This window comes from Astatotilapia calliptera, chromosome 11 (genome assembly GCF_964374335.1).
Source record: "Astatotilapia calliptera chromosome 11, fAstCal68.1, whole genome shotgun sequence".
In the NCBI taxonomy this organism is placed as follows: Eukaryota; Metazoa; Chordata; class Actinopteri; order Cichliformes; family Cichlidae; genus Astatotilapia; species Astatotilapia calliptera.
The window spans coordinates 33,995,043-34,011,033 of record NC_137432.1 but is presented as its reverse complement, the minus strand read 5'-3'; the positions used below and the strand labels follow the sequence as shown (position 1 = coordinate 34,011,033).

General features: G+C 40.5%; 1 protein-coding gene across 1 annotated transcript; it reads left to right on the top strand.

Annotated features, from left to right (window-relative positions):
- Positions 1-1,815: 1,815 nt before the first annotated feature.
- LOC113032274 (uncharacterized) lies at positions 1,816-14,940 on the top strand. The gene is made up of 12 exons (XM_080308159.1): positions 1,816-2,455; positions 5,284-5,423; positions 5,603-5,778; positions 7,448-7,608; positions 7,740-7,880; positions 9,187-9,308; positions 11,846-12,014; positions 12,263-12,408; positions 12,718-12,842; positions 13,183-13,309; positions 13,629-13,762; positions 14,729-14,940. Exons 1-12 carry the CDS (start codon positions 2,028-2,030, stop codon positions 14,852-14,854), a joined length of 1,995 nt encoding a protein of 664 aa, XP_080164285.1. The 5' UTR covers positions 1,816-2,027; the 3' UTR covers positions 14,855-14,940.
- Positions 14,941-15,991: the final 1,051 nt, after the last annotated feature.

The window sequence follows — 15,991 nt, the reverse complement described above, 5'->3', positions numbered from 1 at the left end:
AATGTGACGTCATTCACGGGTAGAACCGCAAAGGATTCTGGGAACTCGTGGCAAGCGGTACTAGGCTTTCAATTAAAATCAGTTATACAGTGATAAAAAGAAACACAAAAATGTCAAGAAGCTGTTGTATTATTAACTGCAATAGCCGGTCGCATGACAGCCACGGGAAGCCGACGGGTAAAGAGATCGGTTGTTATCGGATTACGTCGTTGAAGAGAAATTGTTCGAGCCATGTTTCCGAAGTAACAAAGAGGCGACAGGTGTCCTGGATTGCAGCCATTCTAAGACCAAATATAACGTCCCAGAACACTCCAGCTCACAGGTTAGTCTGCTCCAAGCATTTACACAAAGGTCAGTCTGCTGTTGTAGTTAACATAATTGGTGATATAGGTTACAAGCAAGTCTGGCGCTGAACAGAAATTGTCACGCTATGCTCCTTTATTTATTGTGCATAAATAGTGAATTGTCCTGACACAATATTGCGTTTCGCTTCTGTTATTATGGTACATTGACAAAAACATATGCTTTTATTCACAGGATAAAACAGTTGTTTTGTATCACTAATTGCCCAGTACGATTACAGCATACAATATTATTGTCACTGCTACATTTCTGTGATGCTACCAGAAATTATTTCCACTACTAATTAATTACCGTTGAGCTCAAAGGTCCTATTAATAAACGGTTAAGGAATGTGTATTTATGACGACAATTTGTGAGACTGGTAAACTTATGATACGTACGATGGTCTTTTGTTCTACACGGTGCATCTCAAGGTCCTGCACCCATCCGGCGGTAAACTGTACCTGGGCTTGTTGCAGTGACCTGAAGTTACTAAACTTCATGAGTGTATGCACTCACTCCAAGAACCGTATGATTATAAATATGCATATAAATATGCTACAATGAGATAGCTGACTTCATCTAACTAGCAAATGTTGTCCAGGCTACGTTGGTGATGCAGTTTTTTTTAATATGTATGATATTTTTGTCATGCGATTTTAAAGCTGGTCCTACAACCGCATCCAAGAATAACATGCAGCTTATCTCAGAACCGTCGGTGAAAATTATTCTAGGAGCTAGGTTTAATTGAGCTGCATTTTAAAGAGGTGCAATTTTACAATTTGTGTATATTTTCTAAGTTCACTATTTTGTCATGTGTTGAGAAAAACACAGATTTTAAAATTACATGGTCTAATATTTACATTTAGCATAACTGCAACATGCTTTTTTTTTTTTTTTTTAAAGACTCGAAAGGACTTGAAATTCAAAGTTTCAGACTTGTGACTTGACTCGGACTTTTACACCAGTGACTTGAGACTCGACTCTGACTTGCCTGACATTACTTGAGACTTGACTTGAGACTTGAGGATAAAGACTTGAGACTTACTTGAGACTTGCAAAACAATGACTTGGTCCCACCTCTGACAATAATACAAGGAAATTCCCCCGATAAGCAAGCACTTGGCAACAGTAGGAAGAAAAAAAAATGTCCCTTTTAACAGGATGAACCCTTCGGCAGAACCAGGCACAAGGAGCAACAGCTATCTACCACAACTGGGGGGGGGGGGGGGGGTAAATCAGGGGTCTTAAAACATTTCTCTGAAATAGGTCAGGTCATCATCAAATCTCGCGAGATGTTGAAAATTTATTTCTGCTAGTCGTTTTGCAGCTATTGTCTCCTATTGTTTTGCTATTGTTTTCCGCCTCAACTAAGCGTTTTATCACGACAGATTTAATTATTTTGACGACCAATCAAATTCTCTGTTTCAGATCATTTTCCGTTAAAAGTACCGTTTGCGCTTTCCCAGACCTGTGTCCCTGCAGGGCTGCCGTAGACAGCGGCTCGGCCCGCCTCCAGCTCAAATGTTTGGATGTCATGATTAGGTGGAAGGAGGAAATCACAGGTCGTCTGGGGACAGCTAAAAAAGACTCTGACCCTTTAAGTTTAAGTTAACTTTTGGCGAAGTGATGTCCGACCTCGGTTGTTCGTGGTGAGTTCACGGGCACTAGCTTACACCGGGAACATGGCTTTGTTGCGTTCAAAGTCTGCGCTGTTGTGGTTCCTGATTGTTGTGGCAGCTCATATCGCTGAAACAGGAGGGAGACCGAGGCGCCAGGTGTTGCTGACCGAAGGTGACAGCACGGTGAGTTTGAGATCTCGGCAACCTCCCGCAGGGCCGGAGCCCGGTGACCCGGCGGACGCGTTCAAAGTACCAACTCTGGATGGGGAGTTTTCCTTCCAGCCCGACGCTTTGAGGGGACCTCTGGTGATCCACGCCTTCACCAACAACTCAGGGTTTCTGGAGTGCCTTTGGAGCTCAGAGTCTTCGCTAAAAAGTCTCGTGGAGGAACTTCCGAATAGCACACAAGTGCTCTTCCTATCCCTGGACGACTCTGTGGTCAATGATGTTCTCTGGATGCGGGAGCAGGTGCTGCGGGCCGCCGCCCACAGGTGAGCGTGAAGGACTCATCCTCGCTGTAAGGCAGACGAATTGGGTTCCAGTGGTGATAGAAAACAGATGTTTAATAGCACTTGGCAATGCATACCTGCACTGAGTAAAACATACTCAGTGTCAATACAATTATATTAAATTAATTAATATTCTGAAGCTGTTTATGCAAAATTTTTCTGTTGTGGGTGGTGGAGTTACCTATGCTCACTTTACATACGCACAGTCTAGTTTTGAAGCACAAGGCTAAACTTCGATTTTCTGTCAAATGTTAGATATGGACAGGGATTCAGAACATGCAACCTCCACTAGAGGCTAAAAGCTAAACGTGAAAATGGAACAGAAAAAAGGCTTAAAAGAACAGCTGTACACATCTGGAAATATTTCAGCACACCCACTTTTAAATGGAATCACAACATCACTACAGAAATGACATGCAAAGCACTGCACAGATAGTGAAGAGGATGATGGATTGGGTAATAAAACAACACAACAGAACACAAATATCAGCAGGAGCAACAAAGCAAATGTGGTGCATATTATGACTGACAAATATAAATCATTTAAAGTGCTTGAAAGTTCACTTGGGGATAAATTTCTGTCAATTTTAATATTTTTGCAGGTTGGTTAAATCTTTGGCTTCAGCAACTTGAAGTGGCAAAAGACCTACTGTGAAACACTAAGTCCATCCAATGATTGAATAAGTTGTAGAACGACCTTTAGCAGTAGGAACTTTGAAGTAATGGTTCTGTGTGTGACTTTCAGCCTCTGTCCCTGTTGGGGGGTAAATGTTGGCCCACTCGTCTTCAGTTCACTGAGGCCTGTGAGCATTAAATTATGCACAGCTCTCTTAAGGTCCCTCCACAGCATTTCAGTCAGATTGAGGTCTGTACTTTGAGTGGGCGCTAATACCTGCTGATGATCATGTTCATTTGAATAGTAGAACCTGTACTTAGTATTTTCACGTGACTGCATAGAGTTGGAGTTGCTGGTTTTATTTAAAGACAGTTTGAGAGCTTCAGATGCAAAATTAATAATAATAATGGATTGGATTTATATAGCGCTTTTCAAGGCACCCAAAGTGCTTTACAATACCACTATTCATTCACTCTCACATTCATACACTGGTGGAGGCAGCTACAGTTGTAGCCACAGCTGCCCTGGGGCAGACTGACAGAAGTGAGGCTGCCATATCGTGCCATCGGCCCCTCTGGCCAATACCAGTAGGCAAGTAGGGTAAAGTGTCTTGCCCAAGGACACAACGACCAGGACAGAGCGCCCAGGGATCGAACCAGCGACCTTCTGGTTACAGATGCGATTCCCAACCCCCTGAGCCACGGTCGCCCGTTAAAAATTAAACAGTTTTAACAACAAAAAACCTGCAGACTTGTGAAATGTGACTTCTTTTCTGCTCTGGTTCAAATTCCATAAAGCTTTGAGACCCACTTGTTTCCTCTCTAATGCATTCCCATCCATAAGTTAATTTTGTCTGTAAACTATAAAATTTCAGTTTATATAACTGGAAATTTACCTTTTTCTATTTGAACGTGAAACACACAGGGCCTTCCAAAAGATCATAAAATATAGATTTCATACGATGGATAATTTTAGCACTTTCATCATTTATTTCAACTCTGTGCTGTGAAACAGTTTTGACATTAAAAAGTTTCTTGGAAGATTAAATGAGCAGAGTATACTTCCTTTTTTTTTTTTTTTTTTTTAAACTTGCACAGGAGGCTGATATTTTATTTTACAGTTTTCAGGAACATTAATCCTCAAAGCTGTAAAATAATCGGTTATGTGAAACAGGAACCATCTTAATAATAGTGACAACATACTGTACCAAACACAGGAAACTGCACTGGGAAAAAAGGGAAGCGCAGCAGAAGTAAAAAGTACCTAGAACTCCTTAGTCTATTGGAAAACATGATGTTTTTATTTAAATCTCAATGTTTTATTAACATGAGCAAGATCCCAAATGTCACTGCCAGAGTGACATTTATTGTATTAACCATTTTCTTGGGTTGTTTAGAGTTAACCTATGAAGGATTTTTCTTACTTTCAAATATGCGCACTTAAAATGGTGGATGCTTGCATTAAATATGGCCATCAAAAGCTTCAGACACATCTAAGTGCTTTGTGTTGGACAGTTTTTCTTGGTTCTGTATGATGTCACAGGGGATATCCCTGTCTGTGAGTTGTTTGGTACCGTGCTGCAAGAGTTGAGGCTCGAGTGTGAAATTTATGGTTTTCAAGGTTTTTATCATTATTTTGTTTATCTTTTTTATCGTTAACTCAGTTTCCCTGGGTCTTTTCCTGTGTGTTATGAATAAATCTTCTTTTTTCTTTTTTTTTTGCTACCAGTACTGGTGTTATTTTGTTGTATTTATCCGCCACACCTTAAAGGCTGGTCTGTGAAAATATTGTCTGACATAAATGGTAAATGGCCTGTATTTGTTTAGCGCTTTACTAGTCCCTAAAGACCCCAAAGTGCTTTACACATTCAGTCACACACACATTCACACACTGGTGATAAACCGGTCCGTGGTGCAAAAAAGTTTGGGGACCGCTGATCTAAGACACAGAAACCACAACCACCTGATGCTCCGATCTTCTGCTTTTGAAGTGCAGCCAATCAGAAGGCATGTGACTAAAATGGCTTTTTTTTTTTTTTTTTTTTTTTCCCCCCTAAGTTAGCAGATGAACTGTATGAAATAAATTGATTATTTTGAAGTCCAAGAGTTTAAACTTGGAGCTGAAAATAAGGTTTTATGGTTCTTCCTGAGTTAATATAACCATCCGTGCGCTTGCCTCTTTTACGTTTCTGCAGTAAAAAGGAGGTTCTGTCCAGGCTGCACTTCTCTCCGGTGCCCGTCTTTGCTCTGGGTAACTGGATCCCCAGAGTGCTTTACTACTGGAGCTGCATGGGACATGGCTGTGGTCTTTCCCAGGCTGCTTTCATCTCAGAGGGTAAGACAGTGCATGGAATCAGACTCTGCAACTGATTTTTCTCTTGACCTGCCTGATTTTTAGAGGAGTGAAGTCAGAAGGTTAATTTCAGGTCTGTTTATTAATAGATATTAATATTTAGAATGCAGAGGAATGTTGAGAGGAATCATTTATTTGTAATTCTTGGCTCCCCCCTGCAGAGTGGAAGATGCCTGTGATCATTAAAAGACTAGATGCCAGATATGACTGGCTCATGGCACGCTGGGGCTCAAAGTTCTATACAGTGATTGATGCTGGAGATGGGTGTGAAACCTTCCCCTCGGTGGCAGGTGCTGTGGCCTGGGTGTCTGAAGGCAACTGTTCTTTCTTCACTAAGGTCTGTTAGTGTCAAATTGAATGAATGTTTTTGCTTCCAGTTTGTTGACTTCGGTGGTGACGTGCTTGAAGTTCAGTGAAATTAAATCGAACTGGGAGGATCCGGAGACTTAAAGGCTTTTTTTTTTTTTTTTCTTGACATTTAAAGCTTGACTACATAAACACATCAGATCTCAATGGAAAAAACAAACAGGCTGGATATCTATACAGATGTGGGCTGGGTAATGTGTTAGGGATGAAGGTATGCTATATCATTTGATGGAAGTAAAAATGATCAACCTACAAAGGACAGAATTGAAAGGCAACTCAAAAATCAATGACAAAAATAATGAAACGATGGAGGAGAAACCACAAGTCTACATGCTGAGAGGCTGAAAACAATAATTCTTGGTTTTTATTTGACTTTTATTTCTTAATAATTTGGGAACTTTTGGCTGGTGAGGCCAACACTTCCTGGTCTCCGGTGTAGCTGATGGACATCAAAGCTGTACACTGACCCCCCCACGTGGGCGACCGTGGCTCAGGGGGTTGGGAAGCATATCTGTAACTGGAAGGTCGCCAATTCGATCCCCGGGCTCTCTGTCCTGGTCGTTGTGTCCTTGGGCAAGACACTTTACCCTACCGCCTACTGGTGTTGGCAAGAGGGGCCGATGGCGCGATATGGCAGCCTTGCTTCTGTCAGCCTGCCCCAGGGCAGCTGTGGCTACAACTGTAGCTGCCTCCACCAGTGTGTGAATGCGAGAGTGAATGAATAGTGGCATTGTAAAGCGCTTTGGGTGCCTTGAAAAGCGCTATATAAATCCAATCCATTATTATTATTATTATTATTATCATTATTATCATTATCATCTGTTTGAATGAGGAGAAAAATATATAAACGTCATGATTTAAAAAAACAAAAACTAAATCATTGGCAGACTGTACTGATAGTTTTGGGTTTGCATTTCAGCAAATCCAATCCCTCATTTGCTCTCTACACAGACTGTTTACCCACATGTAGTCAAAGCCTGCTCAAACATGATTGGCCAATAGCACTCGGACCACTAGTGGAACCAGAAAGCTTCCAGTATCAAAAGTTTTGCCCCTTGCTGACAGATTCATAGGCAGATATGTCTTTATTGAGATTATTAAAGTTTTAAATTTAGATATATTTTTTAAAACCTTTATTGGAGACTTTTCCCCCAAAAGACATGCACCCGTGAGCCACTGTGCTGCAGATTGCTCAACTTATCAATGGGGATTTGTTTTTCACAGCATATATCAAAGTGTGGGATGGACACTGTGGATAGTTGGTTTTATGAAGTCTGCTGATGGTTCTCAGTCAAATCACTCTTCCCCTTGTTATATGACTCTAAGGAGTTAGGCACAGAGAAATCAGGAAGCTAAGACCACAGACATTTCTGGTGAAAAATAAAAATGTTCCATTTGTTTAATGTTGTGTTTGTTTTTTTTTGTTTGTTTTTTTTTTTCTCTTCTTCAAATCTATGTGACACAAACCTTTACCATAAATGTCAAGTTCAGCAGTTTTCAGCATTGTAGCCTCAAATTCTTCCCTGTTTCCTTTCTTTTATAGACCAAACCATGAATGCATTAATTACATAAGCATAGACATTAATTATTAATATTGAGGTCTGTAACAGTTTCATCCTCTCTGATTTGTTTTCCTTCAGGTTCAGAGCATGGCCAAGTCCAATGCCTCCGGTGTCCTCGTCTATACCCTCCCTGGAAATCCACTCCAGGATATGAACTGTGTTGGGGATGAGTGTTTCTCGCTGCTCAGCATCCCAGCTGCCATGGTGCATCAGGACCCTGCGGTCGCTCAGACGCTCCGGTAAGATCGGCTCACCTGCAGGATTAAAAGCCTCCTGATGTTGATGCTTCACATTCACGTACAAGGACTAACTGTTCTTCTAAAAGGTCACAGTAATGGTTTTTGTTTTGATGTTCCGATTTGTTGTTCAGGTTTGGAAAGCTGGTCAATGTGTCGTTCCAGAACACCCCGTCCCCAAATTTCTTCATCAGCATTGACAAACAGGGGTTGCTGGCTGAGATGGGCTGGTTCCTCTACCCCACGTTCAGCTTTGTTAACTGGCAGGCCCAGTGGTAAGTACATGAAGGTTACTGGAAGATTACGGTTTATAATGTAACAAGAGGACACTAGAAGCTTTATTCCAGTGTTTTAACTGGAATTTAACTGATTATTAGATTTCACAGATGGAATCTGAATCCAACTTTTTTTGTTTTAATTGAGTAGCACTTTGATTTTAGGATTAATATACATATGATCAATACCAGGCCTTCTTCAGAGACGGTTATAATAGAAGTTCCACTGAGTAATTTATTTTATGCCTTTTTTCTGTCTCAAGTTTCTAGTCTTTAGTTCTAATAACAATAAGAGGTTAGTTATGTAGAATGAAAAACCTACATGCTAATTGAAGTTTTGATCAATTTCTTTAGAACTGCAAGATGGAACATTTGGTCTTGTAGCTTTCTTCTTCCTTGTGTTGAATGCAGCCACTTTACGTCGGCTGCTTTGGTTACATTGGTTATATTGTCCCACAGGGGGAAATCAGTTTAGCAGCAATAAGAATAAACAAAACAATGATAAAAAGCCACAAGACATGCCATTAAGTAAACGGGTTGCAGTAGGGATAAAAGCAACCTGGATTGTTTTGGTCTTCCTTGCAGGTACTCCAAAACGATGGCCAGAGGGCAACAAGTCAATTGTTACAACCATAAAGCGAGCCTTCCTCAGCACATGCTCGTTATACATGGCCAAAAGCCTGTCTTGCCAACGCTCTGAGATTTTGCTGGCAGTTTTTACCAAAAGTCCCAAAACTATTCTTGTTCTTCAGAGTCATGTTACCAAAACAAGCAGCAATACAGAGAGAAATAACAGATTCAATAAAACTTCTGTAAATCAAGGAGAACATTTCAGATGAGACATTAAAAGATCTAATCATCTTTAAGAAGAGCAGTCTTTGCTGAACTTTTTTGGTAGTGGCATCAGCATGAGGCTCAAAACACAGTTTGAGGTCAAGAACAACCCCTAAATACTTGTAACTCTCCACAATCTCAATATCAGCAGCTGTAATGATGGTAGGTGATGAGCTATAAGAAGACTTCCTAAAATCAATGCCCATGGCCTTTCTCACCCCCCACAAAAGACAGGACATGTGACACCTCTAAAGGATGAAACTTATATGCAGTAAATTTTTATGTTGTTTTGTATTTGGTTTTTTTTTTTTTTTTTTTTAAACTGCTGTATCTTATGCATAATGAACCTCAAAATAGATATTTTGGTTATGGCATTTGATGTAGTTTGTAGTCACCAGTACAAGCTCTCCATGGATGCACTGTTTTGTTTTGGTTTTTTGTCATTAATCAGTTACTTTTGCTTCGTCTCCAGGTTTGATTTCTTTGCTGATCTGCAGACTAAACTCCAGAATCCTGCAAAAGTTGTTTCTGTCTTTGATAAAGTCCAAATGCAAGGGGACAAAGGAGCCGTGGCCACAGTCGACCTGTCTATAGGTAAGTTTATCAAAACAACTGTTAATTACATAATCAGGTTAATTGTGATAGAAAAGTTGTTCATATAATGCTGCTGTAATAGACTGATTTTTATCTGTGAAAGCATTACGCTTTAATCAGATTCATGTGACAGAAAAGAAATATCAGATATTGTTAAAATAAAACTGATCATTTTGCGGCTAAAAGACCATCTGGATCCGGTCTTTTATCAGTTCCCAGAGTCAGAACCAGACACGGAGAAGCTGCATTCAGCTTTTATGCTCCTTATATCTGGAACAAACTCCCAGAAAGCCTCAGATCAGCTGAAACACTCAGTTTATTTAAATCCAGGTTGAAGACTCACCAGGGGCCCGTTCTTCGTACGTCGCTTACTACATCCAAGATCAAATGACACATCCAAGATCAAATCATCGCGCTAACCGTGAGCTCGCTAATCCGGTTCCCCGAACACACCTGCTGTTGACGATTACTACAGCTGGACGCAGGAATGTGACATCACTGGGTGTCGTAAAAGGGGCTACGCATCGATAGTAGAAACATTGATCGGCAACCCGCTGATTGGTCGGCGAAAATGTCCAAGGGGCGTGCTCGGTATTTTCCGGCAGCAGAGCAAGAACTCATGAGTGAGGGATTTCAGGAGTTTCAGAGTTTAATTAAAACGCAAGAGAACACTGCAAAGGCTGCAAAAGCAAGGAGAGAGGGCTGGCAGAAAGTTGTTGACAAATCAAACTCGTAGGTAATTTAATAATAATAATAATAATGGATTGGGTTCATATAGCGCTTTCCAAGGCACCCAAAGCGCTTTACGATACCACTATTCATTCACTCCCACATTCACACACTGGTGGAGGCAGCTACGGTTGTAGCCAGGCTGCCATATCGCGCCATCGGCCCCTCTGGCCAACACCAGTAGGCGGTAGGGTAGATCTATCATATGACACTATATTGTCCAATATCATATGGCATTATATTATATTATAATATGTTATATTATATCCCCTTTCACATTAGAGCCACAACAGGACCCACAAGAACATGGGAACAAGTAAAAGTGGAATACAGGAGTATTCTACAGAATGGTAATATTTATCTCTTAGATTGCTTTGCGTCTCTTGGCAAGGTAATACTGGCCTGTAATACTCTGTTAGTTTGTTCATAACAGCAACCAAGAAAAGGGCAGAGGAAAAAAAGACAGGTGGTGGTCCTGCACCCCCTCGTCAACAAGTTGGTTAAGTAAATAATACCCTCACGGGGAAATCGATATCTCTCAATGAGCACACTGTCGCGCTGAGCTAAAGGATCCTGTCTATCCCGCAATATACGCTGAATTCTGAGGACTCTCCTTATCAATCTTGCACCTTCCGCAATGGGTTGGTCGCGTATACGGACAGGACATGGCTGCGACAGGCTTCCCAAATCCACCTTCGCTTTTATAGCCGTGGTCTCTCATCTTGATTACACGAAGTAATTTACAATTACTACTCTGAAATATGAATTACATCTGTAATAATCACATACATGTAATAGAATGTTAATAGTACATTTCCCTTTTTTAGGAAATGACCTGTATGTATCTGTGTGACATCAATAAAAGGATCAGGTGCTGCATTATCTTTAGTTACATTGATAATATTTATTTATGGTGAAACAGTGGAAAAATATCGCTGTTGCTTTCGTATAAATGAAGCGGACATACCTGCGTGGCCGCGATCTAATCCTGTTTACATAAAGTAAACCTGCTCCCGAGCAGGTTTACGCTTACGGCTCTGTTGCTATGACAGCAAGTCCCGGATGAGCTTCGGGGAACCGAACGATCCAGGATCACGCGAAATCGTCAACAATCTAATCCGGCTAACCTACTTAGCGAGGTACGAAGAACGGGCCCCTGTTCTCAGCTGCATTTGAATAAAGCACCAAATCCACACTTTAAGCTTAAATTTCAAAACTTACATTTAACTACTGATTTTATCTACTGTTCTGATTTTATCTGTTTTGATTTTATATACTGTTTTGTTTGTTTGTTTGTTTGTTTGTTAATTAGTTAGTTAGTTTATTTGCTTGTTTTAATCAATTTTAAATCATGCTTTTTATTTGTTCTTGTCTCTGTAAAGCACTTTGAATCACCTTGTTGTTGAATTGTGCTATACAAATAAACTTGCCTTGCCTTGCCTATCATGACTCTTTACACCCCAAACCAATGTTGGATATTCATCTTAACTTCAAATATGAACATTTTTCATTGTCCTGGTGGCAGGGACTGGGAGCAGCCCCTCTGTGGGCTTCTCAACTCTGGAGTTTCAAATGATTTTTTTTTTTTTAAATTTTATTTATTTTAATTTTTTCTTTTTAAAGAGCAGTTTTTGGCATCTTGACTGCAAAAATTATATACACAGAGTGACTTAACATCCTACTGGAATAGGTGAATGGTCGACTCTCGGCAGCAGGAACATTGACATATAAGAAAGATGGAAAATGTATGATTTTTCTTTTTTTTTTTTTTTAATTTTAATTTTTTTTAAAAAGTACTTTGTCCACAGACTTGTTGGACTTTGACATGTTGGAGCTTGATGCATCGCTGTCATGTCCGGGCAAGAGAGACTCGTCATGCGCTCAGTGGGATCACACTGTGCAGCTTTTTGTCTGCTGCGACCGCACGAGTCCGTACTGCAACATGGAGCTGGGTCGATGGATCACTGCCTTCCGCAGGTACAAAGCTCGTGGGAAGCACTGATAGCACAGCTATGACCGTCAGTCTGCCCCAGGGCAGCTGTGGCTACAGCTGTAGTTTGCCTCCACCAGTGTGTGAATGTGAGAGTGAATGAATAGTGGAATTGTAAAGCGCTTTGAGGGCCCCGAAAAGCGCTATATAAATGCAACCTATTATTATTATTATTGTCATTATTATTATCATTATTATTAGTTTGTGCAATATGATTTTTGTCTTATTTTACCAGAGGTATCGGGCGCTGGCTGACGGATGTGTCCCCTCTGATCCCCCTGCTGGACAGCAATAAATGCACCTTCACTATGAAGACCGTGCCTTGGGCGATGCCTTGGATTGTTTCCCTCAATCTGAGGTTCAGTGGCACCAATCAGACAGGTGAATAACACAGATGATGCAATCAAACTGCAGCAGGAAGCTTGTTACATTTTACAACCAGGTCATGAGTGTGTGCGCTGAGCACAAATTGGCACTACTGAGGAAATCTTTCTCATGCAAACAAACCAGGATATGATCTTAAAATGTATGTTTAAACCACTTTGATGCTAAAGCATATTCAAAATATATCATTAATAATCAATTAAACGCATAAAAAATCAGGATTATTAAAGCTCCATAATTTGTAAATCTAGAGGAAGATGTTGCGTCAGATTTTTTTTTTTTGTTTGGTTTTTTTCTCTGTCACAGGAAACTTTGTGGAGAGCTTTCATCCCTTTAAAGTGATGTCACTGTACGATGGAGGAACCTTTGACAAAAATTACAACAAGAGGTACCAGCCAATCAAATTCACTGTCCCAGCGTCCACCAAAAAGGTATCGGATATGATGTTAACCACAAAATGTCAAAGCCTGTTTCTAAAAGATGGACGTAACTTCCAGCTGCATTCTTTGCAATGGCCACCAGGGGTCAGGCTGGATAGAAGTTTATGGAGAAAATAACCCTATTGCTAACTTAATTTATGAGCTAAACAGTTATTCAAGAAAAACGCCATGAAGTCGATGGTGAAAACGCAGCTCAAGGCTTCAATGTAATATATCTTCAGAGTCCTTAAGGTTGAAGTCACGATGGCTACGTCCATCTTTTACATACAGTCTTTGCTAGTTGTTTACAGCGGTCTGTGGAGGATCACATTGGCTGCATGTCTGTTTTCAGGTGGAGCTGTACGCTGTCATCACAGGACACGGCAGCGACGAGAACGGCTGCGGAGAATTTTGTGTCACCTCTCACCATTTCGTGATCAACGCTGCTTATAACAACACCCACGTATTTGATTCTGCAGGTGAGGAAAAGATGCTTTCTGCATGACTGCTAAAGATTTTAGATGTTATAGTTGTCAGTGGTCTGAGTCCTCAGGACAAGTTTAATTTTGTCCTGCCATCCAAATTTAAAAATACTAGATCGATACTCTATCCACAAAAATGAATTTGAAATCCTCAAACTTTACATTTCTTTTTAATTTTAAAAAATATTCTGCTGATGAACTAACCTACAAATGTACCTGAGGATTGTTTATCAAGGTGCTTGTTAAAGCCTTAAAAATAAACTGGTCGGTGCAAATTGGAAATCAAACGCTTTTAATGTCATGTTGGGACCATTAGGAACGGCTCTGGGCTGTGCAATGCGCGTCAAAGAGGGCGCTGTACCGAACGAACACGGCACATGGCTGTACGGCCGTGGAGGCTGGTGTGATGGACTACAGGTGAATCCGTGGAGGGTTGACGTCACCAAACAGGTTGGTTCTTCTCCACCAAGTTTCTCATTTCATCCCTTAAATATTTATGAAATGCCAGACTTAAAGCTCCTCTTAATATGAAACCCACAATAAAACCGTCCTAAAATGTTATTCAGCCACAGTAAGCAGACTACTGGCAATCGAGCCATGCTTTATAGCTTTTTAACACAACAGAACTGTTGCTTTAAAAAAGTTTGAGAATTTCATGTTTCTTAAGGACAGATGTGGCAATAATAGATCTTATACGCTTTTGCGTGAGCTTTCTAGTGGTGTCCACAATAACAAAGAGAAATCAAAACTGTCTAAAAGCTGGAGAGTCTTCAAAACGGATGCACAGCTGCACTAGGCTGAATATTCTGTTATGCTCATTTCCAGCTCAATGTTGACATTACTGGCCTCTGATAGAGAAGCTTTGCATGACTGACAGTTCAAAATAATCCTAGTCTTATTCTTGGCCTTGATGCAGTCCCTCTGTCTGAAATCGTTCTAGCTCTCGTCTCCATTCCTTTTAGCTGACTGTCTTCTGATTGGCTTCCACGTGTTGACAGAAGAATTGAATCCAGATGGGTGGGGCCCATGAACATATAAGGGACATCAAACAGACTCAAGAGTAGGAAAAAAGTAAAAGTACAATCAGTTTGCTGTAAGAAGGACACAATGTGAAATCTGCCAGTGGGAATTCATCACTGCGTCGCTTACACACTTACACAGTGCTTTCTCTAAGGGCTTCTCTTCTTCAGTAGTTTTATAAGAACCTCAAATTGAAGTCATGCTGAGGAGAAGCACTTGATTTGAAGTTGTACCCATTAGAATAAAGGAGCACTTTATTATTCTCGAGTGAGTTATTGACCCCAAAGACTCCTGATCTAATCGAGTAAATCTTGACTAGTCTCTGAGACTGAACCTCACGTCATTTCATTAGACTGGTTTTATTAACACTGTGCGGCTCTCTTCCTGTCCCGACAGCTCAACATGAGCAGGTCTGAATCCAACACTGTCGTCTACTTTGGCTTGTTCAACGGACGGGATCCAAACCCAGCGCAGCAGCCAGGATACATCATCATGACCTCTTCCCTCGTCTTCTACAAGTGATCCCGCTCTTTTTAAAAACTCTCCTGTGAATTTCGATCTGAATGAATGTACAGTCAGTTTAACGATTAAAATGTTTTTTAAAAATTTTTTCCACCGCTTTTGTTCACTGATTCCTTTGCTTTTTCTCCCATTTAATTAACTTTAGCACAATACGGTTCTGACGGCAGCAGTGATGCAAAATAATACCTGCCACCCTCGCCCAGCAAAACCAGCCATTTACATTTCTCTGGAGAAAGTCAACAAGAAGACGCCTTACAGCTAAATGGGCACTCCATATGATTTTTTTTTTTTTTGTCTCAAGCTGAAGATGCATTGTTCTGAGAGCAGCCTCTCCTCCGTAATTACATGTAATCATGTCCAATTTGAAACTTTGGCTTGAAGCAAGTGTCTCGCGCTGAGTCATCTTCCAATTGTGCTTCTTATGGGAGGTGAATCCTCTCAACTTCAGCAACAGAACATCTGCTTCTTGTCGGTGTTTTTGTTATTTTCGTTTTGGATCTTGTTTAGCAAGATCTGGGGAAATTGTTGGCAGAGTAATTAGCTGCTGCAGCTCAGAGCTTAATGAGTCCCTCTTTAACGGGTGGGTACGGTCAAATGTTTGGAAGGTAAAACGGTTTTAATATACTTGGTTCTCTATGTTACACACAATAGATTTAAAATTAAACAAATGTCACAAAAGACTCAAGTGTAATTAGATTTTATTAAAATTTATTATTTTTAAAACTTCATGAAGGAAGTCTGACACACATGCTGCTTTGGCCACTCCTCGCTTTTTTTAATTTATCACTTGCATTATTTCATTATGATTACTTTACTACTTGTGCATTCATGGCTTCAGCTTACAAGTGGAAATTTCAAACAAAGAATCGCCCAGAGATGAGTTTAATTTATGAGGTATACCCACACCTGTGTCGTCAGTTATCTTTGATCCCAATGAAAATGGGCTGATTTTAAGAAAGGTTCCAGTTCCCCAGCACTTAAGTCTCTTTGTTTAACATCTAAAGCTAAATAATCTAAAAATACACCAAGCATTTTTTAGAAGCATTATTTGTTTGTTTTTGTTTGTATTTGGAGAGGGGGGGGAAAAATCATGTCTATTCAGCACAAACCTTAAACTAAGAGCCTTGGATGAAACTT